General features: G+C 37.2%; 1 protein-coding gene across 1 annotated transcript in view; it reads right to left on the reverse strand.

Moving 5' to 3' along the window:
• The window catches only part of ror1 (receptor tyrosine kinase-like orphan receptor 1), a 138,890-nt gene that overhangs the window by 8,870 nt on the left and 103,095 nt on the right, over positions 1-26,925 (reverse strand). The window contains exons 5-7 of the mRNA XM_044129074.1: positions 4,761-4,888; positions 1,896-2,213; positions 1,112-1,357 (exon numbers count right to left, since the gene is read on the reverse strand). Coding sequence (XP_043985009.1) covers positions 1,112-1,357; positions 1,896-2,213; positions 4,761-4,888 — 692 coding nt within the window. The remainder of the gene's footprint in view (positions 1-1,111; positions 1,358-1,895; positions 2,214-4,760; positions 4,889-26,925) is intronic.

The following is a 26,925-nucleotide window of genomic DNA, read 5'->3' on the forward strand; positions in this document are numbered from 1 at the left end:
ATCCTTGTGTAGACAGTTGATTGTTTTCCTTTCCCAAAAGGACCCCTGGCTCAGTTCTTTTGTGTTTTCTAAAACTTTCTTGAATGAAGCCATTGATAAAGCACTTATTGAAAATCACTCCATGTTTTTCTTAATATTGTTTCATGTAGGAAGTTAACCTAATATAGTGCTTATGTGCTTAGTAGTATGTCTTGTCCGGAAGAAGCCAATGAAGCTACTAATGAAATTTTATGTAGTTGCTTTATTTTTCTTTCCCAGATAAAGTCTAGTCGTTTGTTAATGCTTCATAAAATCAACTGTCATAAAATTTAATTGCGTGTATAGTATTAACCAAAATCAATATGAAAAACATTTCAAACATTTATATCCACTGATTCATTGTCTTTATTCATCTATTCTTGCGTGGTTTTATCTCCAACATTCTCAGGGTGAGAGCCTGGAAACACCCTGAACAGGTCCACCAGTCAATCACAGGAACAATTAATACCTTTTCATTGGATATGATTTCATACTTTTTCAAAGTTTTCGAGAAACAAGGAGTTCACTTGAAAAATGTTTGTGGAGTAAGTAATTCTACAAATGAGTATACGTATAACTTATACGTATAATAAATACGTATAAATATATTACAGCCATAAAGAAAGGGCATATTTCAGAGATGTCGAAGAAGAAGACAAAAAGAAAATGAGAAGCTTGTTCATTTTAAGCAATTAAAATGTTCTCCGTGAAACTGATTTAAAAAGTGTTTTTTTCCCCCTTTAGTTTAGGAATTGGGCTACAGTGCACTGTAGTTGCTTTTTTTGGCTTTAAATAAGTATGTATTTCATACAGTGTGTCATCTTGTAGGGTGATCCATCGCTTCCACCTTTCTCCTTCCAAGTATGACTTTTTTTTCTACTTAAACCCTTCCAGGTTCCCAGTAAAAGAAATGCTGTTTAAATAGAGCCAAGGATTGGTAAACTGCATCAGCGAGAAGAGATCCGACTTTTAAAGCAAAAAGCGTCCCATGCACAACAACAACAAATAGTGTGAAGAAGCAACATAAAAAGCTATTATGATACATAACAACTACAAAATTAGAAACATGTGCTTTTATATTTCAGTTCCTCACCACAGATTGGAATGTCACAGAGCTCCATGCGGACACTTTCATCCAGCGTGAAGCACCAGGGAGCTTCATGGGTATCCCCCGGGTTGCGGCAGTAAGAGTGGCCCCCGTTCAGCTCTGTATAACGGACAGCCAGGAAGGTGTGGCTGTGAGGATACTGCGAGTTCCATGGCTGACACTGACGGCCTGATTTGGTCACGCTCACTGTCCCTCTGTAATCTGCCCCAGTGTTGTTGTAACACTTGTGACCTGGGAAGCATAAAGGTGAGGTAATTACTCCCTTTCCCAATAACTGTTTATTTCATAAATAAGTACTCTAAATAACATCCCAATTTAGAGCCAAGCATTTTTTTTATAAGATGCAAATTAAAGAAAGTCTGCCTTTCTTTAGTTTTTTTTTTTTTTAGTTTTTTTTATGGAAAACTAACAACTAGGCCTTCCACGTATGCACAAACACAAAGCATTTGTACATCCTTGAAAATATCACTGACTTCTATCACTGTAAACTGAAAAAAATAATGTCAAATGAATATGCAAAGATCAAAATTTTATTGAATTTAGCGCATTAGCTTCTGTTTAATTTAGATGTAGCATTTTAGTATTAGCAGAATTAATGGTTATGATCAGTGCTTTAGGGTTAGTGCAACTAAGATTTTAATTAATTTAATTAGTGGCAATATTTATAACCAGATATAAAATTTTGCACTTGAGATTGAATAACAAAGAATGCTACACATGCACTGATTTCTGTGCTCAACAATGAAGCAAACCAACAGATTGGTCTTACTCTTGTTAATGGGTTCAGCCATGGGAATTCCAATCCTTAAACAGTTGGCTGCCTTTGGACTGTCGAAGGCAGCTAGCTCATCACAATTCGGCAGTTTTAGGCTTTTCAGTATGATGGGGTTGGAACGGGCGATGATGTACTCCGTCTTGCATAAATCATTCTCCAGGATTTCACATTCGTCCTTACAAAGGTCTCGAGGTTTGTCAATGCCTGAGGTCCGGTCGCATGTTGGAAAGGCAAAGTGGCAAAGTGAGGGGATGGCAAACTGGGAGCAACGATCGGACAAGTGATTGGAAGTTCCAATCATGGTGAAGGCAGCTGGAAACAAGAAAGAAAAAAGTTTGAAATGTTAGTATGAAAAAAAAAATTAAGACATGTAAATCTATTTTTATAATGAAGTACAGTAGCCCATATGATACTTTAAAGACTGTCAAAAGTTTACAACAGTGTTCCTTATGGAAGCCATCCCATCCTTTTTACTGGCTTCTTCTGTTCTCTACAATACAATTCAGGAAAAAAAGACCACAGATGCATGTTTTCAATGTGTAATTCATGGTTCTGCAGTTATTACAAGCATGTGCTTTTTCTGTTGTTGCTATGACCAGTGCAATTGTGTCTTGAGTAGAGAAGACGACAAGAGAATAAAAAGTTGATAAATGAAGTTGGCAACAATCCAAATGTTCCTGCTGCACATGCTGTTTGAATAAAAATGATTATAAAGACTAATAAAGGTGACAGTTACTCCATGATGCTGAATATGTATTCCAAAGCTGAAACATATATAATTTACAGCTCTACTGTCAGCTTATTCTGATGCAGTGGCTACATAAATCCGCTGCATCACATATCCTTGATGTTCCGGATTAAAGTCTGGGTTCAGACAATGTGAACTCACATGTCTGTGAACTGTTCAGGGGGTGAAGCTGACAGCTGTATGAATGTCATCAATAACATTCAAACTCAACTTCCTTTGGAGGACATGTTGCACACAAAAAAAGCAAAACCAAAGAACCAAAGCGAAAACGCAGACATTTATAACATTGTGGCTCTTTGGGCCATGTGTGCTCCATAAACAGAGAAGACAAAGCTGAACTCTCACTGAACTCTAAAGTTCATCACAAGGAATTCTTTAAGTTATCTTGTAGCAATGAACGCTGGGAGTTCTTTCATACTCTTGCAACTTTCTGTAGCAGCTACCTAACCAACAAAGTCCTACGTGTAGAAAACAAGCTGGAAAATTGGCTGGGAATTGGATTGTCATGGCCAATTCTCACAAAGTTAATTTCTCATAAAACATTAATGTAGGACAACTGCAAATAAAAAGTAGGGTCCATGTACTAGCCAGCATAAACTGATGTCATTAGTATATATTAGAGACACATGGGACCCAGTAGGTCTTACCAAAATGATTTGCTTTTAGTCAACCCCTTCAGGTTCTATGCTAATACCTCACGATGTCACTTAGCCTGAGCAAAACCCACATGGGGTTCTAATACATATATGGGCTAAGTGGATATGCTAACAATCTATTTGATAAAAATAAATTTTTTGTTGTTTTTTAAATTCTGTCCTTTTTTTAATAATACACAGAGCATTTCTATTAGCATTTCTATTTGTTGAAAAAGTAATGCATATAGATTACAAACAGTACTTACTTACATTGCAACCAAAGCACATGTATTTATACATAAAAAAATGTTCCAATAATTGCCAGCTAAACAACCCACATTGTTGGCATCTGGATGCAGAGCAATCCTCTTTGAAGCTGTTGTATTTGGAAGTGTTTGTGTTTCTAATGAAACTATTCACAGCTGAAACCCAGTAGTCTGTCCATTCTCTGCCCACTTCAGTATTTCATAGTCAATAGTTGCTAAAAGTACTGACATGGATTTATTTATCTAACACACTGCGGTACACCACATGTGCATTTCTGTTTAAACTCTTAACCTAGCTACATCACCACTGAAAAATGCACAATGTGTCAGTTTGTTCATAATATATGTCATAGAAACAGGAATCATATTTCTATTTCTTCATATTCAAATTGTTAAAATAGAAAAATTATAACTCAACAGGGAAGGGGGAGGGGAGGACGCCTGTAGAGGAGTATGAGTGCTTTTCTAAGTACCACTTTAATAGAAGAAGAAAATGTGAAAAATCAGGTGTGACTCAGTGGTTTAGATAAACACAACCAGCTGGATGAGACCAGGCAGAACTACAGCAGATGGCCATCTTACCTGCCTCTGCTGCAGTCAGTGGCACAGAGAACATGACTGTTCTGAGCAGAGGCTAGACAACAAAGAGATCAATGAAGTATCTGTGTAGGACACACAGCAATTAGGTACTACCATGGATCATGCCATGGATCAGAGATAGAGCAAAAGTGACTATGCAACTAACACACTACGCTTATCGTGTTTTATGTCAGTCTAAGCTCTAACTAAGATCTGAATGCTAGAACTCTACCTTGTCCAGCCTGAAGCTGGCCCTTTTTTAACCTGTACTCCTCGCTCTGATGTTCCTAATAAATGTCTAGAGAGGAATCAGCTGACTCATGCCTCCTTACTCAAAAGCGAACACAAAGTTTTTTATATTTCTGTAAAGGAAACTTTTACAGAAAGAGAAATACATTATCTTGAATTTGTAGTTTATAAAAATGCATGCGTATTATGCTGTTTTTGTATTATGTCATTCTTTTAAATATCAATGGGTCTTTCCTGGTTGAATAATGTAATACTAATAATAACAAACCATAAGTTAACTATACTTGTAATTAATTCACTCAAAGCAAATATCCAAACAAAACTGAATAAATAGAAACAATTCAATGCACTACAACTGCAGCACAAGTGCATTTTTCCCCACCTGTGATTTGAGTCTCAATCTCCCCCTGCATCTGCAGGGAATCGACATAGATGGTGCGGTTTCCGATGAAACGAGCACAGGCTATGCCTCTGTATGGCTGGCAGAATCCATCTTCATTCAGATCCACCCTGACAGCAAAACAGAGAGGAGAGGAGGATCACTTTTAAAGTCATCTGTAGTCTATTACCACATCTTTCTGGGCCACTTTAACAAACAGCAGAAGCAGATGGAAGCAGGAATAAAAGCAGCCTGTTGAAACCACAAGGCTGCAGTGCACAGCATCAACTCTAGAGGTCAGTCCAAGGTTGACTATTAGACCAAACCACACAGTTAGAAGAGAGGCCGGTTCTGGTTGCTGCCTTTGCTTGGCTAACGATAAGTCATAGTCCTGTCAAAGGCTAAGATTTAAAACACTCATGCATGCAAATCACAGTTCACAGCACATATGTAAACCACATTAAGAATTAATATTTGGCTGATGTTGGAGAAATGTCACTTCAGGGCGTAATTTAAAACATGTGCAGAAAGAGCAATCATGGTTTCACAAGAATTCAAATCCAGCTTCATTTTGGGATTTTTCTTTGTGGATTATACCAACTTTTTCCTTCTTTTAAACTCGATCCCCACCACCTTCATCTTGCTCAAAGTGGCCTGATCTCTCACCTCTCCTGTTCTATATATACATCCATGCACACTCCAACCACATGCATCCTAGTGAGCTACTCGCTCAGTGTGAGATCACTTAGTCATGAGCTTTAAGTCATGCCATATGGCGACTTTAATACCAAGCAAAGCCACATTAAATAGTACAGGGGAGGACATGATGCCACTGGGCATAGAGGCACATTTCTGGGGGGATGTAAAGTACATCCTCATGCTTTAGACGCTATAGCTAGAATAACCAGTGGAATAATCCTGCTGAAATGAACTGGACTGTAAAGACTAGCAAAAAGTAGTGAATGCTAAACAATTTCCATAATTCAACTCAAAAATGGTTACTGATATTATATAGATCAATTCCATTCAACTTTATACAATTATTTCTTAATACTTAAGACCACAGCCAGTGAAAAAAACTCAAAATTAAGTTCTTCCCCCTAACCTCCACAGAAAGTGGATGCACAATTGTCACATTTGACATCAAACACCCAAGACTTTCTGCTCTTCCTATAGATTTTATTAACTGAATATGTTTATGTTTGGTGGTTCTTGAAGAACTGATGGCACTAACTCTAACAAATATCCTGTAAACATTTAAATGGACTCAGCTTCAAAATCTTATAAAGGTAGTGGTTATTCTTGTTGATTAACCACTACTACATCTCTTTCTAATAATTTTTTCATCCACTCAACTTTCTGTGCATATACAGTTCAACCTAACATTGTTTATACCCCAGGCAGATTTAGCTTGAAATTAATACTTTATTTTTAGCAACACTTTTGATAGGAAGTAATGTTAACGTTTTGGTGAGACCCAGATAGAGTTCCGCCTTGAATATTATAGCGAAGGCTAACAATTAGGGTGATGGCAAAGAGGATTGTCCCATTTCCAATAAGAAACAAAAATCATGGTTGAAGGAAAAAAATATTTAGTAATATAAATCTGTCAGAGTGTTAATGAAGTTGGGTTTAACTGTACTTCACAGTGTTTTGAGAAAACTTTCTTAAATCCTTTGTGGCTCACAGTTTCTTCTGGAGAGTGTCAATGACTGTCTGCTGGTCAACTGTTAGCTCAAGTCTTCTGTATGATTGTAGAAGCCAGAAATGGCAACTACAACTAATTTCCATTTTGACTGGATTTAGATAAAATTCAAATATTTTGGGAAATCTATTTTGATATTTTCATGAACTGCCATCACCTAAATTAACAGAAATAGTTGCTTGAAACATATGGTGCATGTGCTAAATCTATTTAATCATTTTCACATTTTGAAATAAATGATTGAAATACATTAACTTTGTGATGATGTTCTAACATCTTGAGATGCACCTGTTCCTGCATTATGAGATTCTTTATAATAAAACTCAGAGTATCAAAGTGCAAGCTGTTGATTGATAAATTTATAACCAGAAAAATGGGAACTTTGCAGTTTTGATGCATAAAACAGATGAAACAAAATAAGTCATATTTTTCTAGGTTTGATCTGCCAATCAGAGCCAATGGAGGAAAAATTGGCATATTCTGATGACTGGTAAGTTTGTGCATTTCACTACTATTGAATCCACAAAGATCAAAGCTGCTCCAAATTGGATCAAAATTGCATCTTAATGCACATACAAGTTCATATGGGTATCCATATGATCAAAATTACACAAATCACACACACCATTCTAATGACATCAAAAGGGTGTGCAAGTTTGGTGTGAGTCAGGGGTCAGTAGGTTCCCTTTCTCTGAGGAGTGTTAAGTGACTGAGAGGCCAAGGTCAGAAAACCTTTACCCCTCACTATGCTCATCTTAATGGACTTTCCAGACACAGATGAACACAATAAATATAAAAGTTTTGGTTTGCTTACTGTTGGTTAACAATGTCCCATTTTAAGGTGGTTTTAGCAGATTATAACCTTAGAATATGGAATTTCCTACTAAAATATTGACATAAAAGTCAAATGTGTGTTGTGGTCTGCCTGCAGAAGTTTTTGTAGGTCTTTAAAAAGCCACAAAAAAATATCTTCTCTGAAGTAAAAATAGATTTTTTTTAAAACTAAAAATCAGTGAGCAATAAATCTACATAGTGAGATATAGGTGTTTAATTCATTCAGATTTTGATCATGAGTCATTACATTGACTTGTAAACGAGATGAACCACAGTTAAAAGGATGCGAGTACAAGAAAGCACACACGTGTGCGTACATGCACAAAAATGGAGAGAGCAAAGAGGTCTGTGCGTCACCGAGAATGTAGGACACACACATTTATGCAAGCAGAAAGCCACACACAGACGAGCAAATGACAAGGGAGAGCAGACGATTCACCACAATTCAGTAAGGTCCCTGCAATGAAATTATAACTTTGCTTGGTCCGAACATCCTTTAACCGAAGCCGGACTGCATAAGTCACCAACACTGCCCTGTTGGACTGCATTTCCTTTCTAAATCAACTTAGATTTATAATGGCCTTCATAAAAAACTGAATTTTAGCATAAAAATGTAATGTTTCAAAAATGAAAAGGAAGATTCATTGTGAGAAATCTGAGGGTTTTGGAAAGTAAGTGTTCTTATTCTTGCACCATTTTACTGTTTGTGAGAGAGTAATCCCATAGAAGGAAAGCCAACTGCGGTTTCTATTTGGGTAAACAGTGGATAGTTGTTTGGGGCTTTTATTTTACACACCAACGCCACAGGCCCTCCATAGAAATGTTTTATAACCATCAATTATAAGGAAAGCTTTTTCCTCCTAGACTTGATTTACAGTGGAAATATAAAAAGAATGACAAACCTTTTTGCTCTAGATGTGTAAACCAGGAGACTGAACGTCAAACATTTTTTCCAGTCATTTTATTTGTTCAGGTATGCGAGTACTTGCTCTGTTTTTAAACTACAGAAAGTTGGAACAGTGCAGTGGATGTTCAGAACGATTTGACTGTTCACATGAATCTAGTCATTTAGTTCATTAACAATCCCTTAATACATTTTCTTGAGGGTTTTATAAGAGGCATCTTACAAAAATGTGAAAAAGGCCAAAAATATTTCCATTCAGACAATATAGGGCCAGTCGTTTTGTTTTTCATTTTTGTTTCCATAAACAACATGTGCCTCACTATTGTGAAAATTATAAAACAATCACACAGTCACCTACATCTAAAACACTATGTGGTGAAAAAACAAATACTACAAAAACAGCACACCATCAATACAGAGAAACATGGGAGCACCGTGTTATGAGAATGTCTTTCTTCAAAAGAGAGATGAGAACAGGTCAGAGTTAATGGGAGGATAGAGCTATAACTGCACAATATGGGTAAGCCTTTCAGAGGCTTCAGAAGACTTGAGACAGGGGTGAAAGTTCAACTTCCAGCATCATGACCTCAGAGAGGTTTAGTTTAAGGACATTTAGACATTAGGAAACCCCGATGTCCAAACCTAAATCTAATTGGGAACTGGTGATAAAAATGTTTAAATCTAATCTGAAAGATTTTTAACGTGTTTGTAAAGAGGAAAGGGTTCAAATTTCCAAATGTGCAAAAGTGGTAGAGATAGAGTGTACAAGACTAATCCGCAAAGACAAGACAAGACAATTGTGTGTCACAAGCTTTGGATTTAATTTGTGAAAACATCTGGAAACCTTAAAACTACATACTACTTTGTGTTGGTCTTCAGTTTATGTACTGTACATGTCGAAATGTTAAAAAAATGTAGGGCTTAAAAATACTTATACAACACAATGTAAAAGTAATATGACACATAGGTCTGTTTCTCTTAGTCACTCTTAAAAACAGGAAAAACACTTCAGATCTTCAGAAGTCAGCAAATGGCTACAGAAGTACCATTTTGCCAAAATCTCTCTTATAGCAACTGTCACAGCAATAATACAATATAATTATAACTGAGACTCTGACAATAAACCACATTTATCTTGCCACTATGAGCGGTGAGGCTCAACTTGTACATGTTTGGAGCAAATGTATTCAATTTAAGGCAGTTTTTTCTGGTTTTCATAACTAAACTTACACAGGCTGTTTACTCTATATATAATATGGGTAGAGAGAAAAATTAAAATAATTGGGTGTGAAAGGTACCCAGTCAATCCCCAAGTATGACTTATTTACCAAATAAGATAGATAAGCGATACCTTTATCAATAACAGTGACACGTGAGAACATAAATCCCCAAAACTATGTTTCATGAAAGCTTCACAGACATGACTTTTATTCACTTCCAGATCCTAGTAGAGTATATTGAGGAGATTATTCCAGGTCTTTTGACCTTCACTTTCCTTGCTGTATGAGAGGAAATGTATGAATAAAATAAAAGGAAGCTTTGATCTCTAAGAGTACAGTTAACAGCTGATGACAGATGTAACATTGGAGGCAAAGGGAGTTACTGTTGCGAAGGTAAACGGATGAGTTGACTCCACTATTACTCATCTTCAAGGAGAAGTTGAACTCAACATCAAAGCTCAAACAACCAGAATCTTTTAAGGCTTATAATCGATCAAGATGTCAAGCCGCTCTCCACAGGAATAACCAGTGCTATAATGGCACACGTCTCCAGCTGCTACAGTTTTTTAACAAGAGGGAGGCTAATGCTAGATATAGTTTTCATGTGGTTTCTCCAAAATCTTCCAACTGAACCCAAGACTGTTTTGCATTTCTGACGGTGAATTTAACTGTGTTTAAATCTCCCACTTGATCTCATTAAATAAATACCTCAGAGTGCCTGAAACCCCCACTGTTTATTTTCAGAACCTAGGTTTTGATTATGGACAAAATCTTAAGAACATCCACTTTTGCTCCCCGGGAACGTTTAAGCTGAGGTAACAAGTTTGATTTTAGTCTTGGGATTTAAGGATGTGAAACTCAAAGCTCGCTGTCAGAGAAAATGCAAAGGAACAGGATTTGAGAGGATAAAGAAGGCGAATGGGCGGATCCTGGTGACATTTTAGATGTCAGGGTTTCATTTCCAGGAGCTGCTGTGGGTGCTGAGTGAAAAGGAGATGAGCTGCCAACAGCAGGAGCTCACAACCCTCGTTGGAGTCCAACCCTCAACATGTGCTACAAGACTCTCGGGCTCTGCATGATTTCTTTAAGTGAACAAGACCAATAAATTTGATTTCTTTTACACCCATAAAGTGTGTCAACGTGTGAAAGAAAGTAGACTTCTCTCTTTCAAAAGGTACAGAGTTCCTAACAACTTTGTATGTTCAAATTCCAAACTTCTCCAGTATCAAATCATCAGAGTGGTTTGATTGAATGGATTGATTAACAGAAGTATGAATGGATGAAATCACTGGAGCTCCATTCACAGAGTATGGCCTATATTATGCCATTTTTTTTTCTTTTTTGTTTGCTGAAATCTCTTTTTTTTTGCATTCAGGAGACTATAACAAGACAAAAGAAGACAAGAAAAAAAAAATAGATGTCACTGCTTACTTCTACCATTGTTTGTCTGGTTTCATCTGTTCCAGAATAATGATGCACGTTTCACATCAATTACACAGAAGTTGGATAAAATACGACATGACTGTTCATATAGGAGACACCTTGAAAACAATTGGATATGTATTCAATTTAGCACCACATATGGAAGTGGCAAAAATCTGATTTTTGGGGGGAGAAAAAAGTCAGAATTGGGCCATTCAGACTGGCATAAAATAATCAAATATGGTTAAGGAAGGTTGCCTGGTGTGTGAATGTAGCCAAAGCGAAAAGTCAGAAGGGCTGGAGGATGTTCGATGGATGGAGTGACTGATGGACAGACATAGATAGAAAGATGGCTGCCAAATGGACAAACAGATGGCTAGAACACTTAGACAATCGGACGGGAAATCAAAAGATGAAAAGCTAATATTTTTCAATAATAGGTCAAATACTTCAGTTTTCCAGACTGTGTAGACACCTTGAAAGTTTGTCTCTCCCACTCTCCATTATAAAGTACAAAACATCCATCTGATCCTAACTAAGACATTTGGCTATGTTCATGCTGCTGTTTTAGGATTTGGTTACATTGTGAAGATTATCAAGAGATGTCTTGGAAACTGAACAAAAGAACCAAAGCTCACATTTGAAATAATCATCTCAGGTTATTGAAAAACTACAGGCGAATTATTGTTTCAGAATGAACCAGACTAAACAGAGACAAGATGTACAAAAGTGATGGATTGTTACTTACATCCAGCTATGTGTGCATTCTTAGCAAATGTTCTGTTGTGTTAATCAATCACTGAGATTGTTCTTTGTTTGCAATAAGATGTGGTTAAAATGAAGCTTTTGCATCAAAGGAAAAGTGTTCAACAATAAAGATGGCGTTTAACTTGATTCAAATAATAGCTGAAATTATTCTTCAAAGTATTTCTGTTACTAAAATACTCTGTTTTTATCAAAGGAAGCCTATCAAAGGAACAAGGCAGATTATGAGCTGCAAACTCTAAGTTGTTAAAAGTTGCACACACAAACTCTCAAAGGTTTCTAGGCATGAACTGTCTCTGCACTATGAGAACTGACTGCGTGGTTCCACCGCGCAAAGATTTCTCATTGACCGGGAGCCAAAATGGCCACCAGAGGCTGAGGTTGACTGGGATCTCTGGTTGCCAGTGGCCCATGACCGCACTGGGAATAAAGAACCAATGAGGGCAACTGAGGAGCTGGCATCAGGATACAATGGAGAAAGAGAAGGAGCTTCGGGTCCTCATGTTACTGCTGCTCAATGATGGCAACAATGGATGCTTCTGTCAAAGAGAAGGAGTTTCAGGGTGAACTAAGAAGGGAGGGAAGCCAAGGAGAGTCATACAGGATGGAGGTGATGTGTTCTGCTCTCATTTCAAAGAAGAAAAAAAACAGATCATGCCTGACGGAAAGTTCTTTATGAAATTGCTCTGAAATCCCAGTTTTTCTTGGATTACAATATGAATGTTAAGTTTGACTTATGTATCTGTCAGAGCTACTGCACAGCTGCCAATTCTTCCAAAGCATTGAGATGAAGGAATCAACTTCTCTGGGAAAACTTTGACAATACCAAAAACATTCAGAAAACAGTCATAGAAGTGGACCTCACATTATCTCAGTGCTGAGCTAACAGTTGCGTTATGTTCTTTTTTTCCCTGTTACTTAGTTTAAACTGACATCAGATAGATGCCTTTCCACAATTATACCAAACTGACTCAAATTTATTTGATGTGTTGGAATTTGTTTCAGGAGACACACTTTGCCCACACAGGCAGGAAGCCATAACCGAGCATGAAGTTAAAAGCTTTTAATAAAAGGCTGGCTGCATACTTTGTAATTCACCACACAGGAAAAGATTTGAACATCAATCCCATCACTCCTCACAAAAACCCTGACCTGGTGACATCACTTCCCCAGAGGACTGCGGGAAATCAGAGGTGAGCCAGTGAGTAAGCACAGCTTAGGGTTTGGAGGAGAGGAAGGGAAGCAGATCAGCCTGTCAATTAAGACAGGAGGTGGCGTGTGCTGCCAAAAAACCAACATTCTGTGATTTCTAGTTGAATGCATACAGTGTCCTGCAAAAGTATTCATAACCCTTGAACTTTTTCACATTTGGCCAAATTACACCCAACAATCTTCTGTATCTAAAATTAATTGTGACAACAAGTTTTGCATAATTGGAAATAATATGGTACAACTTTGTCATTTTTTTAAACAAATCTGAACCTTAAAATTTTGGCATGGAAACAACTTTTGCTTTAATTAGAGCTGCAAGCTGTTTGGGGTTCAGATTAAGTGGAGAGCTTCTGTAAACAGAAACTTTCAAATATTTCCACAAATTCTCAATTACATGTAGGTTTGGAAAGTTATTGGCCAATTCAAACCTTTCTGCAGTATGATCTTCTATCTGTAGGTTTGGGGTCATTGTCTTGTTGGAACCTCTGCCCAAATCTCAAGTCTTAACAGGAAAACTGTCACCAGCTTCCCTGCCCATGATGGAAAAAAAAGCACCTTCACATCATAATGCTGCCACTACCGTGTTTCACAGCGAGAATGGTGTGTTCTGTGTTATTTTTTTGCCTCCCACATGCCTTTGCATGCAGGTCAAAACGTTAAGCAGAGCAACTTTGTTTACAAGTTGCTGTAAACCCTGCAAAAGTTCAAGGTGTATGAATACTTCTGGCACTGAGCAGACAAATGGAACACAAAAGTCATATTTTTGGATTAACATATGGCAACATGAAGGAAAACAGGAGGAAACAAGTTTGCTTTGACTTATTCTATTAACTCCAGAAAATATGAAGATATGCCAAAAAGAAAAAAATAATTAAATTTTAAAAAATGAAATAACTGAAGACATTGTTGGTTTGTCAATGAGAATTTCATTCAAATATGCAAATTGGAGTAAAAGCAGAGAATATGAAGATTTTACCTCTCATTGACGATTCAAATTGTTTTCCATTTTTATCACAATAAAAGTTCCTTCCCTTAAATGTTTGTTACTGACAGCCTTCCTTGATTCAACTCTGCTGCTTGCAACATCAGTGTGGAAGTATTAACAGGAAAATAAAGTAAAATAACATGAGCAAAATCAAACAACAATTGCCTAAAGCAGAGATGTTGAGTTTAGACCCTGCCTTCTTTTCAAAAGACAAACACACAAAGTTTACAGTGTAATTTACAAGAATATGTTGCAGAGATCACAATCTGAGCACACAAAAGGAAAAAGACAGGAGGACACATGTTTCGGTTGAGTGGCTGCTGAGCAGACATCAAGGGCGTGAAGATGCATGTTTTAACATGAGCACGGCTTCCTGGTAAAAGTACAATAATCCATGAAGAGAGTGATTAAGAGACGCTAAAGACAGGCTGTGTGGTGAAGCAAAACACTACTACGCTAAGAAGCTCATAAATAATCCCTCTTTACACACACCGCTGTCAGAAATGTCTAAAGGACACAGAAAACAAACAGAATAGGCTTATGTTTTTGTGAAGTATCAAAACACATTCATCCGGTAGTTAAACAATGTTGCTAATCAGCTGTTGACATCAGATTGTTTTCACGTTCAGCATTTGGCACAATCCTATATGTACTGATTTGGCCAGTAACTACAATAGTTATTCATCACTGTAAATATGGAAAACAGATAACAAAAAATATGAAAAGACATTCAATAAGTTAAGACCCGCAGTCAGACATTTATATGCATAAAATAACAAACGGTTCGGAACATTCCCAACGAACGTGCCCATGCAGGACTCCATGTGGTTTCACACTGGGTTCCCCACAGTGGCACCCTGAATGACTGCAGAAAGGTGGCTTCAATGTATTGCCAAAATAATATCCTAAATTAGGCTTTATGCTATTTTGTGCCAGTGCTCAGAACTGGAGAAACAGGCAGATCAGCATGGTCCCACCTGGGCTCTGACCTGTAGCCCCAATTAGTCCCTAGTTAGGGATGAATACATTTTACGCCAATAACCTGAGTTGGCATTTACCACCAAAACCTGCCTGGAGAAATAACCAACCTGGAGAAATAACCTGCCTTCTGTGGTCCTACTTTGGACTTTCACAGTGAAGTCCACTTGTGTCTAAAGTTTGGTACCAGGGGCTACAGATGTATTATCCCATATGGATCCTACATTGTGGTTTCAACAGGCTTTGGCTAACAGACCATGGCCTCACATGGAACATTTGCTGTGAGGCCAACACATTAATTTATTTGTTTTTTTCTATTTATTTCTGTAGTCTGTATTGTCTTTATTGTCTTGATATATCTATCCCTGGTGTTCAGCACTATGGGTAAATATATTGTTACTTAAACATGTTTTATAAATAAAAAAAAAAAACTTAATTGGATTAGGACCCTGAATATTGCACTGGTACTGGGTGGCCCATCATGGACCCATAAGTAGCTCATTCTATGGGGCCATAGCACAAGTAGTTCTGTTTTTCATTCCGGTATCTGGACAAGCTAAACCCAGATGTGATCCATGTTTATTGCTACTCCCTTAGTCCAAAGAAATGAGCATCCCACTTCATCCTTGTTTGGGCCCTAAATATTGAGCCCACACAAGGTTGATTGCTGGTTTCATGGATGAAACCTGAGTAATGAAATGAAAGTAAAGGAATGTGGGCAGCACAGCGATGTAGATCCCACCATCTAATCAGAGAAAATTCATGACATTAATCTCCTGCTCAAAGACGGCTTGTGTGCAATGAATAATACATTCATGGGGGTAGAAATTAAAAGGAGAAGGAAAAACAAATGCTGATTTAAACACACAAACCATCCTCAGTGAAGCACTGAACCCCTTTTCACATGCGAGATGAGTGACAGTAATGACTTCGTGTTTCTCCTGAAGAGACAGCATTCCTCTAAAACTCACATGAATGTTACTAACTCTTTCACTCAGATAAAGAAAAAGTTTAATACTTTAGCTGACACTTAAGCCTGACATTTAGTTGCATTCTAAGTGAAGAGACCTAAATTCAGAGTTTATTGTGCAGAATGACCTCCAGTCATATGCACGCAATTTGGCGGGCACCACGGCTGATGAATATAAACTTGATTGAAACACTGACCTCTGTGGACAAAGAAAAAAGGCCATCCTTTATCTACTTTCTTAATGTGAAACTGTATTGACCCTCTTAAGGTCTACAAATAGGGAAATATCCTCACTTTTACAAGCATGCAGGTTTCTGATCCAAACCTCTAACAAAAGCCTTCACTTATACCAAGAAATATTTAGGGTACACTGTGGCTGTCTGTTTCCCTCACACATCACCGCCAAGCATACATGGGAGTATGAGTCTTTTTTTCCTGTTTAAGAGCGTGTTCTGGGAGGGGTGTGTTTGCTGGAGGTTTCAGGGCAGAGTTCAGGGAAAGCCCGCATACCCAAATGTAGGCCTCGAAACCCTCGAGGAGAAACCGTGACTCACAAACGGTATACACAGACACTCTAACCACAGACTTTACCAGACATGACCTTGACCAGGCCTGCCAACAGGATCACCAACAGACAGACACAGGGGAATCTGGGAAACAGGAAACAGGAAGTGGGCTATGTCCAATCGGAGTGTGAAGGCTTCGCTAATAACGTAAGAAAACTGCTGTGTGTGGCAAAGCGTGCACAGATGGACTTAACGTCTTCGTAACAACTACTAATGTAAATTGGTTAAATACTTAAAGCAGTCTACACATCGAGATAGTCCCACATGAGTTTTCATGTGTGTGATGTAAGCAGCATTTAGCATGAGGTCAACTGAGCTCACAGGGAGTTGAATTGGAGGAGGGGGTGTATTTGGATCTCTGGTTTCAAACAGTGCTGGTGCCCTTGGACCAGGCCATGTCAGAGGGCCTGTCCCCGATGAGCTATATTACGGCCCCAATCTCCAATCAATCAGCGCCACCCTAAAAAGAATCCACAACAAGCCGGCAATTAAGCCCCACAGAGGATTTAACCAAACATGTGTGAGGGAATGGGTTTGTAAGAGTGACTGTGTGCAAAGTTCTCTAACTCTGTGATTCATGTGTAAGGGCCTGTGGTGAGACGGTGCAGTCTGCTCCGGATGTGCGAAGTAAAACACACAGGGGTGAAACTGTGCCAGTAGGGTGTCTCCACCTCTCAGAATAGGTTATATGGAATTTTGCCAAAATACTGTTATGACATTAATTATTGTTCAGGATTGATTGATAAAAAGCAAAGGCAATTTGGAAGCTTTACAAAGTCATCATTGGAAAGCTTGATACAATTTAAGAAGTTTAGTCGGGCAATAAATATTAGATATTAAAATTATTAATATTTTAATCAGGTATATTAATTTGTATAGGAAACTAAGCTACTCAGATACTTAAACATACTAACATAAGAGTCTATTGTCACAACTGATCATTTCTAGACTTCTCCAGAGTTTAGCACACATATTTTGTTGTATTATAGAGGTAACATCTTTTGAAAGTATTTAACTTCTACTCATTCTACTCAATTACTAAATAAAAACTGAAGACATTCAGATAAGCATAATTTACTCTTCTACAATGATTTTATTTTGGAAGCAAAGTACTAAGGAAAACATGACTAATCAATTTTCATATGTCATTATTTACAATAATTTACAAGAAATTTAAGTCTACCTTAAGCCAGTGAAACTAATGCTACCCTGCTAACAAGTTTGAGCTTTGTACCGACAGTAGTTGGCAGTAAATAGCACATCTTAGTTACAGTTGTCAGAGAAAAGGTTTAATCTCTACCTTGTTAGAAGAGATTGAAAATATTTATGACTATCTCAGTAATATTTTATGTCTTAAAAAATAACTCATGTTTTAATTTGTAGCCAAAAGGACAAGTCAGATGGTTTCATGAAAATATTTCTTGTAAACCAAAACCAAATAGTTGTTCTAGTGGGATACATTAGGCTTAGAGTACTTAGAACTGAACATAATTAAGTAATTTACTTTTTTACATAACATTTTAAAAACCTTCAGAAATTGGTTGAAGCTTAAATTTAATTAGGTGTCCCTTAATTGTTAAACTTCAATAAGTTCCACTCAGAAATCTTAATTACTGAATTTGTTTCATCCCTGTAGTGCAAGCTAAACATATTTTTAAAAAGTGACATAAGAATTGGAAAACTCCACCCTCATATAAGTCTCACAAAGTGCTGTTAAAGTGGGTCAGTTTGTAGCAGAGGAATACTTTCAGGAACTGAGTGGGCCTGTCATCCCCCCTCTGCCTGAATGGCTGCAGCACTTGTGGCGCGAAGCAAATCATCATCTGTCCCGGCCAACATCTGAGAACCACAGTGGTGTTGACACTGGCTCTGAGGTGAGCGGGAGTGAAACCAAAATCCAGAGTTTCTCAATACGCCACACAAGTTCTAGGTTTGAGTTAAGAGCCTATTGTGACCAAAAACAGCACTTACTCTATGCAGTGGGCTGAAGGGTTGCTGAGTGGGTCAAGACACTGGGTTTTAAAAGGTGGACTTGGATTACAACTGCATCTACCTCAGACTGAAGGACACTTTTGTGCCTCATCTCAGATTTTACACAGATAAAAATAGTGTAAAAAGCTGGGTAAGTTGTCTTCCGGGGATAGTGGGACTACTTTTTCAGTGTCTTCTGAGAATACTACAGCCAATTGCTTTTAAATGTCTTGTATGATTAAAGAAACAAGATCCGTCACTCGGTATGCTTTAGATGTGGGTTTCCTTACAGCTGAATAGAGCCATGATGTGTCTTTTCCTGTCTGGGTGTTGGTGGGCTAACCAGTTGCTGCATATCCTTGTTCGTGTTGCAGTATACACACAGCATTCTTATGTTGTAAAAAAGAAACTTATGATATTTGATAAAATCTTCTGTTCCATACCTCTTGTGCAGGAAGTGCTGCTGTGTTATCCCTTCATAGTTTTGTGATGTTAAGAGGAGTTAGACATTTTCCTGCAGTAGATACATATCTTAACAACCTCATCATAGAGATTAATCACTCCAGTCTTTTTGGTCCAGGTTGTTTTAATTTCACTCAAACCTCTCTCCATTTTGCACACGAAAACAGGTAATGTCACACAAACGAGTTTATCGATTATGTATCCATTCATTTGTTTTGTTAGAAAAGTGTTTTGATCAACTGTAGTGAGTAATAATCATAAATGTTTCAACTACAAAGTGCATGGAATGGTTTGTTTTGAGGTTGCAAATGGATGAAATAAAAGGTAAAAGTGCAATACATGGCTACAAATGGGAGTAGGAATTCAAGAAGCTGGGAAATTTGACACAGGAACATGCTTAATACATTCGGTTTAGACGCACTTGTTTCACTTTAAAACAAATATTGTAAATGAAAGCAGACCACAGTGGTCTACAGTGTAAATAACTATAGACATCTAATATAATAGTAGCTAGTGTAAAATGTTAGAAACTAGCATTTACAAGAATACCAAAAAAACTTTGGAGATCTTTGAAAAAGCAGAACTCTCCTTCCAAGCTTGGATAAATGCGGCTAGCTTTAAGCTTGAGATTCTGTAAGAGCTAATCTCCATTTCTTTTGACTGAAGAATTATTTAGGCAGCCCCCTGATGTTGGTAAGGCTTGGCCATGGTTCCTGAATATGGTTGCAAGGGGAATGGTTGTTGAAGTTGTGGCAGCTTTTTCTTTTAGAAGAGAACCACTAATTAATTGTAAATTGAAAAAAGATATATAAAAACGTTTTACTGGAGTGCAAAAATATAAACACTAGCAAAGAAATTTGGACACATCTACTTATTCAAATTGAACTAAAATGGCTCTTAAAACCGTTTGAACTACATATAAACCAACAGAGTTGGTGAAACAATTTCTGTAATAAAAAAATACAGAAACTATATTAAGCAGATAGTTGGTTGTACAGTGAGGAGTGATGGAAACAAAGAATGTCACATTACAAAAACCACTGCAAGTGATGAGAAAACTTATAACCAACTTATAAGTTGGTTATAAGTTTTACAACCAACTTATAAAAGTGCCTCTGTGGCCAATATATTTTAAAGGAATGTGTAATCAACACTTAATATGAAGAGAAACCTCTGCTATTAACTTTTGGTTAAATGTATTTTTGTGATTAGATGTTACTTGTGGTAAGCTTCAGCTTGGGAATCTGATTTGGGATGGCCCAAATCAGAGCAAAGTCTAATTGTAGATAATTAACTAAAACGCTCTTTGATGGCATCTCTTTGTCACCCTGCAATTCAAAACAAACCCAGATGACTTCATTATTGTCCAATTACCAGACTTAATAAATCATTAGTTAATTTCAGACACTGTAGCTACAAGAACTGCAGTATTGAGGAATGAATCATCTATGATATTCTGATTACTACACACATAGGTGAAATATCCTCAGGCAAGGCTGATAAAGCTTAAAGATCAACTTCTCGTGACATTTTTAAATCATCACACATTTGAGAAACGACTTCCTTAAGGCAATTTGTCAGTCAACTCCACAACTGTAGAAGGTGAAGACATACCGGCTACAGTCCTGTTCATTTTGTCGTTAAAACTTTTTGAAACTCTGACTGCATAATTGGATAGTCAGTGAGCTGCACACATGTGCTCCAAGGTCGATTTAATACACTGTGCTGACAGCTGGCTAATTACAGCGCCATCTACGGCATGTTGGCTGTTTTCTTGCCCAACAGTCGCATGCAGACATGCCGGGCCTATTCACACAATCCACACACCATGAGGACGAATTATACCACATGTGTTTATATTATATCAAAGTTAAACACACCTGATTGGAGTGAACGCTCCGAGTGTTCAAGTTACGCCCAAGCAAAATCTCAACTGGGAAATTAATTGCAAATTGAAAAAAGGTATATAAAAAAGGTCTGACTGGATTTCAAAGACAAACACTAGCAAAGAAATTTGGACACGTCTACTTATCCAAAATGAACTAAAATGGCTCTTAAAACCATTTGAACTACATATAAACCAACTTAGAATTACACAAACTTTAATTGGCAGCAGCTTGACAAACTCCAATGAGGTTTAAGGAACTGCCTAAGAAAAGAACAGAGTGCACATCCCATCAAAGTCAGGCAGCTGTATGTTAAAAACAGGAAATATAGAAGCAATATAAAAGAAGGTTCAGGATGAGCAAAAGCCGAGACAAAAAGAATGCAGTAAAAACAGATCACAGAGAATCTGTTCCTTGTTAAACCTGCCCAGTCTTTACTCTTCAGAATAGGGTGGACTGGAGAGGAAGAAGAGGCACAGCGGAGGGAAAAATGGAAAAAAAAAAGCAAAGCAGCTATTTTTGTAATTGCTCTTTTTTTAAGCTGGTGTTGAGAGAAACGTGGTGGGGAAAGTTTTGAGAAATTTAAACAGCCTCGACAACCTGGGTGTAGCGGTATTAATCTTTTCAGACGGCAAGAAAACCCCTATATTATAAACACAGACAGAGACTCCGGGACCAGCAGCCGTGCAGCATAAACTTTGTTTATGGCTACTGTCAGATTAGGAACTTCTATATCCAGAAAGTAAACATTTATTGAGAAATACAAATTAATAAAGTTGGACCTGCTGAGCAGGAGAAAGGAAACAGAGAAAAAATAATTCCTTATGACTTTAAATGTCTATAAAACTGGCACTGTCTGTTTATTTATTTAGAAGTGGAACTAATTGGGACAACCACAATACAGAGAACCTGAAAACTACAACCCAGCATTAATATCACAAGCACTTTGGTGGAAGTGAGTTTTTCCTTCAAAACTTCACAGCGAAGGGAATAAGTAGGAAGTTTTGTGATGAAATGAAGTTTCATGTTAATTATACAAAAATGAGACAAAATATTCTAAACATTACAATACAACTAACAATTAACAAGTAAAGGTCCTTATTGTTTGCATTACTTATTTTCCAGCAGCTTTACCAACATGTTTACTGTTTAGTTTTTGGAAAAATATTTTTTGAAAAAGAGTGACTTTTGAGAGTTTACGAAAAGTTAAAAACTTATAACATTTTTGGCATTTTCAATCTTTTCTCTTACTACAGATTATTTTGTCCTGTTAAACGTCTTGTGAACCAAATATATTATATCACCTTGTGAAATTCTTTATCTCAAATCTGTTTTTATTATATTAGAATCAACTAAAGCCTCCTAAACTTGGACTGTATTAGAATTGGGATAAGACTTTTTTTTATACCAACCAGACAGAATGTCTGTATACGTAATTAAATATTGAAATACAGTTCAAGCCACTTTAACATTCCACCAAGACACAAAATTCAGCCTTCTAAGCACATAAGTAAACAAAATATAGATATAATTTCAGTAGTTACTAGCTGCCTCTGATGTGAGCTTTAAACCTCCCATCAGCTAACAGCTAATTACATCTGATTGCCATAGACCCAAGAATAAAAGTGAAACATGCAGCAATGATGACTCTGAAAAGATTTTTTCTTTTCCTCGTTTTACCCTCAATGTATCCTCCACAATCATCATTTTCTGCAAATGAAGAAAAAAATGACAGTGCAAAGAGTAGAAAAAAATAATGATATAGTAGGAAGTTGGGGGAGACTGATGAGCAGTAAGCAAGATTTTCTTCTACCCAGGTCTGCGATTGTAAATAAACTTCCACAAGGCAAAAGTTAGGCGAAAGGAAAAAATACTGTTGATGTAAACCGAATAAGAGATGAGATTATGGGGTTTTATCTAAGGTGCAACAAGGATTAATGTCATCCATTGTCATTGAAGAACAAAAAACAACATCTCCTCTGCTGTGGTTTATCAAGCACACTGGTCCTTTGAGATGTTACCCAACTGAATTCCAGAAATCATTCAATGATCATTCAGTGTGAATAAAACGTCCTTTACTACTTTACTGCTGAATTGTCTTTGTTTTTCTGAAAACAACATAAGACAACATTTTAGTCACTATTAGATATAGCTGTATAGAAGACCAAAAGGGATTTATTTAAAATTAAGCTCAGTGTACGGAGTACTAATAGACACCACACTTATGAGGGTTTTGCTTGTAAAGAGTTTAAAAAAAGCAGGTTTCTTCCATTTCCCAATTGCCTGCTACTTTATATTGGTCAATCACATAAAAGTCCAATAAAATACTTTAGAAGTTGTGGCTGTATAGCGACAAAATGGAAAATATCCAAAGACATGAAGACTTTTCTAATGCACATAGTCAGGAAAAAAAGAGTTGGCGTGGTTCTGTACAAATATTGATTTTTCACTTGAATATTAGGGATTAAATATCTGAATATCTGTAAAATGGGAAGTCTGTCACTGCTGGTTGATGAAGAAAACAGGTCTGGTGGGCTATGCCTGTGAGTTAATCTCATTAAGCACTAGATTTCAATGATTGATAAAGTCTGAGTTTTGACAGCATCTTACAGCAAATTTATGATGGGTGTCTGTCCTGTTACTCCTTATTTGTTTGGTTCAGAAGTTACAATATTAAGCAAAGTAAAAGAGCAAAACTATTCACAAATGAAATCTGTTTCACCAATTTAGTCAACTTTATCCCTTACATCTTTGTGTCTACGCTTAAATTCACTCGCTTGTTCTGTTTGCAGTTTTAGCTTGAACTTCTTCCAAAGCCTTCACTAATCTTCCTAAATTAAGCAGCTACAGTTTTTACTTAACTTTGTTTAAGCTTTTCTTAGGTGTCATTTCTATTTTTGAGACACATATTAAGCTGGTTTGTGAAAAACACTTCCCAGAAACCCAAACAATTTTCCTGAATTAAATCTTGACTTCACTGGAATGTTTTGGCTTTAAAGCGATCAAAGTTTGCCCTTTTCAAATCACGGAACAATAAGAAATGGCGAGACAGTGGAAATCAACAGATCTCGCAATGGCCACATGCTTTCTATATCTAATTATTCACCTCGAACTAAAAGATACTTGACACAACTTTATCTGAGTTCAGTATTTGCTTCTCATTCTCCATGTTTTGCATTAATAAATTGTTTCTTTTTAACTTAGGACAGATGTCTGGACAGATATAGAACAAATGCATGTGAATTTAGATTGAAAGAATTTATAATTAAACCTCTACAAGAATCTCTACACAGTTGAAATTTGTTTTTAATCACTTCAATGGCGAAAATCCCCAAAAAATATAAAATATTTTAACTATTTGAATAGATTAAACACCACATAAAGGTTGAAACCATAATGGTGGCACTACCAAAAAGCTAACAGCCTTTCTGATCTCTCTTGTGTGTACAACAAATCAGTGCCAATGAAACTGAATAATGCTTCTGAATTGGCTGCTTTGCAAACTTTACAATATTTTAGATATGGTCTAGAAGAAATCTGTGAATAGGCAAAGTTTCTGTGAATACTGAAACACAAATAGCTGGGGGTCCACTGCATTTTGGAAATATTTCATATTGGGAAAAATATTGATATTGATATCTTCCTCTAAAATCAAATTGGCACATTAAAAGCATGATAGTTTTTGACTGCAAGGTGTCTACCACATACAAGTAGCTCAAAGGAACAGATTTCTGTCCAATAAGAATATTTTCTGGCAAACAATTCTAGTATTTTCTGGTATTTATTCAAAAATTCTTCTTTATGTATCATATTAGCAATATATGATATAACATTATTACAACTGACAGAAATCAACATTTTATTCCAGTGGCTATAGAAATAGTTGCTGCTTTTCTGTTTTCAATAAATACAATTAGATTGCTTTAGATTACTTTTTGAATGTTTATTCTAATGCTTGCTACATTGGTATTTTCACTCAACTTTCTTATACTATAAAAATGACACCAGGAAGCGGCATGCTTCCTGTAAACATTTCCATTTTCGGGTTTAGTACTATAAACTCATTTATAAATAATAAAACCACTGAATGAAACCTATAATAAGCTGTAGGGGAAGATAAATGAATGGATGGCACTTTTAGAAAATGAATGGGAAAAAAGGCTGGCAGTAACAAATACTTGTCCATACTCTGTTTTCTTTATCCCATGCTTATTCAGACTCATAGGGCACTGAAATTCCATACTTTACTAGACTGCGTAGAAACCTTGTTATTCCTGTAACTAAGATCGGCTTTAATACGCTTCTCTCCGTGACTTTAAGGAAGCTGCACTGCCTGGACTCTGAGCTCTAACCTCTGAGCTGTCAGTTTGCCTGTGGCTAACCTTGAAACCCCACGCTTCAGGTTAGAGACAAACACCCACACACACACAACTGTGATGTCCTGCTCACCACAGAGTGTATACTCTAGCCCAGTGTGGACGGGATGGAAATCAGAGCACGGATCATGGCAAAGACAACACAGTACCTGAATTTCGCCTTGTGCTCAGGTTCAACACAGTGGGTGGTGTAAAAAGTTTCCCCCCAAATTTGTGAAGAACATTTGTTGATAGTAGAAACAGGGAAAATGTTAGTCACTATGTTTACTATTTGGAAGTAAGAAATTCTATTTTTTACAGGGTGAAAGATAAGTGTGTAAACTTCCTAATCCCAAGGTTCAGCACCAGATGTTGGAAGTTTTGATGCTTGAACAGCTGTGGTATTAATAAGCAGGCACAGGTCGTCCCTTGTCATCATTAGCTGACCTCATCTCCGTGACGGCTGCCACCTTGACTCTACGGCTAATAAGTCGGGCGTGACACTAACGATGAGCAGCAGCGACAATCAGCACAATATCGCTGTTGTTCTGCCGCTGTGCAAACAGGCCGCTGTCTGTTTAAATGAAGTCTGTAATGACTGTAATGACTTACCAGCTCACAGTGGTTTTTGCTTGACTGCAACACATTAAACATGTCAGGGCAAACAGGAAATAAACCAGGAAATGTTCATTTTCTCCCATTTTTTTGGAGAGGGACATCTGTATAGTAATGGGTCTTGTTCTATGTGTTACTGTCCCTTAAAACTAGCATCCCTGCGCCTTTGCAGCAGATGCAAGAAGAAAACAGTGAAAGTCTGAAAAGACAACCGAGATTTGATTTTGTAGTACAGCAGCCCCCCAGTATTCAAGGCCCGGCATGGTTGGACCAAAGTCGAACTGATGTTTGGTTACGTGGTTATGAGATATTTGTTTTTGCTCTCTGCCTTCACAGTCCACAAGATGGCAAGCACAGCGATTATGGCAGAGAGGAACGACTATTACGAGTTCCAAAGTTTGTCAGAGGAGGATATAATGATGGTGGTGGTGGTGTTACAACACGAGGGGGCGGACGGCATGAGGTCGAGAACAAAATGATGTGATTTTCATCCTGCAATTGTGACAATAATAACTGATTTTGCCACTTTGGCCCGACTATGCAGAGCCTTTTAGAGATCACAACCACCTGTCAAATAAAATCTGTGTATATTTGATATACCATCTGAAGATGCCTATAACCTCCTATTTCAATAGATAAACACCATTTACAACCTAATAAGCATTAAGTTGTATTTAGTCAAACAGTTTTAGTCACAACTGCAGGAGCTAACATCTGATCATCCTTATATCCTCTCTTGGAGATATAACCAATTTACACCAAGAAAAATTAATGGCATGCATAGATTGGTTGCTTTGGCAACGCCAGCCAATGGCATGCCAAGCAGAACATCAAAAACTAGGTATTTCAGCTTTCCAAGCTGTATTTTCTTCTGAAAATCATAGATATGTGGTACCAAAAAATCTGTGAAGGAGAATCCGTAAATATGAGACGGCCTGCTTAGAGTAAAGGATGGACTTTTTGCAGATTTAAAGGCTTGGAAAATTCAGAAAGTAAATCATGAACACCTGGAAACATATTTAATAATCAAAGAGCCATATGAAACTGAAATCAGACGCCTCTATTTTTCTCCTGTAAGTTTCATTTTAGTTTATTTAGCATAAAAAAGTAAATGCCTCCGACCATCTCAAAGAAAGAATTTAAAAATAAATAACACAATAGCTAAAGCACACATAGAAGGACTTGTTTATGACTAGCTGACTGTGTAGTCATTTATCTCAGAAAGGGGGTGGATTTAGTAAATGTGCTCTATCCAATCAGCGGCTGCAGTTTTGATGTGCAGAACGCTGTGTGGAACATGGCAGGGAGCCTCGGCATA

The sequence above is a fragment of the Gambusia affinis genome, linkage group LG10 (genome assembly GCF_019740435.1).
Source record: "Gambusia affinis linkage group LG10, SWU_Gaff_1.0, whole genome shotgun sequence".
NCBI classification, from domain to species: domain Eukaryota; kingdom Metazoa; phylum Chordata; class Actinopteri; order Cyprinodontiformes; family Poeciliidae; genus Gambusia; species Gambusia affinis.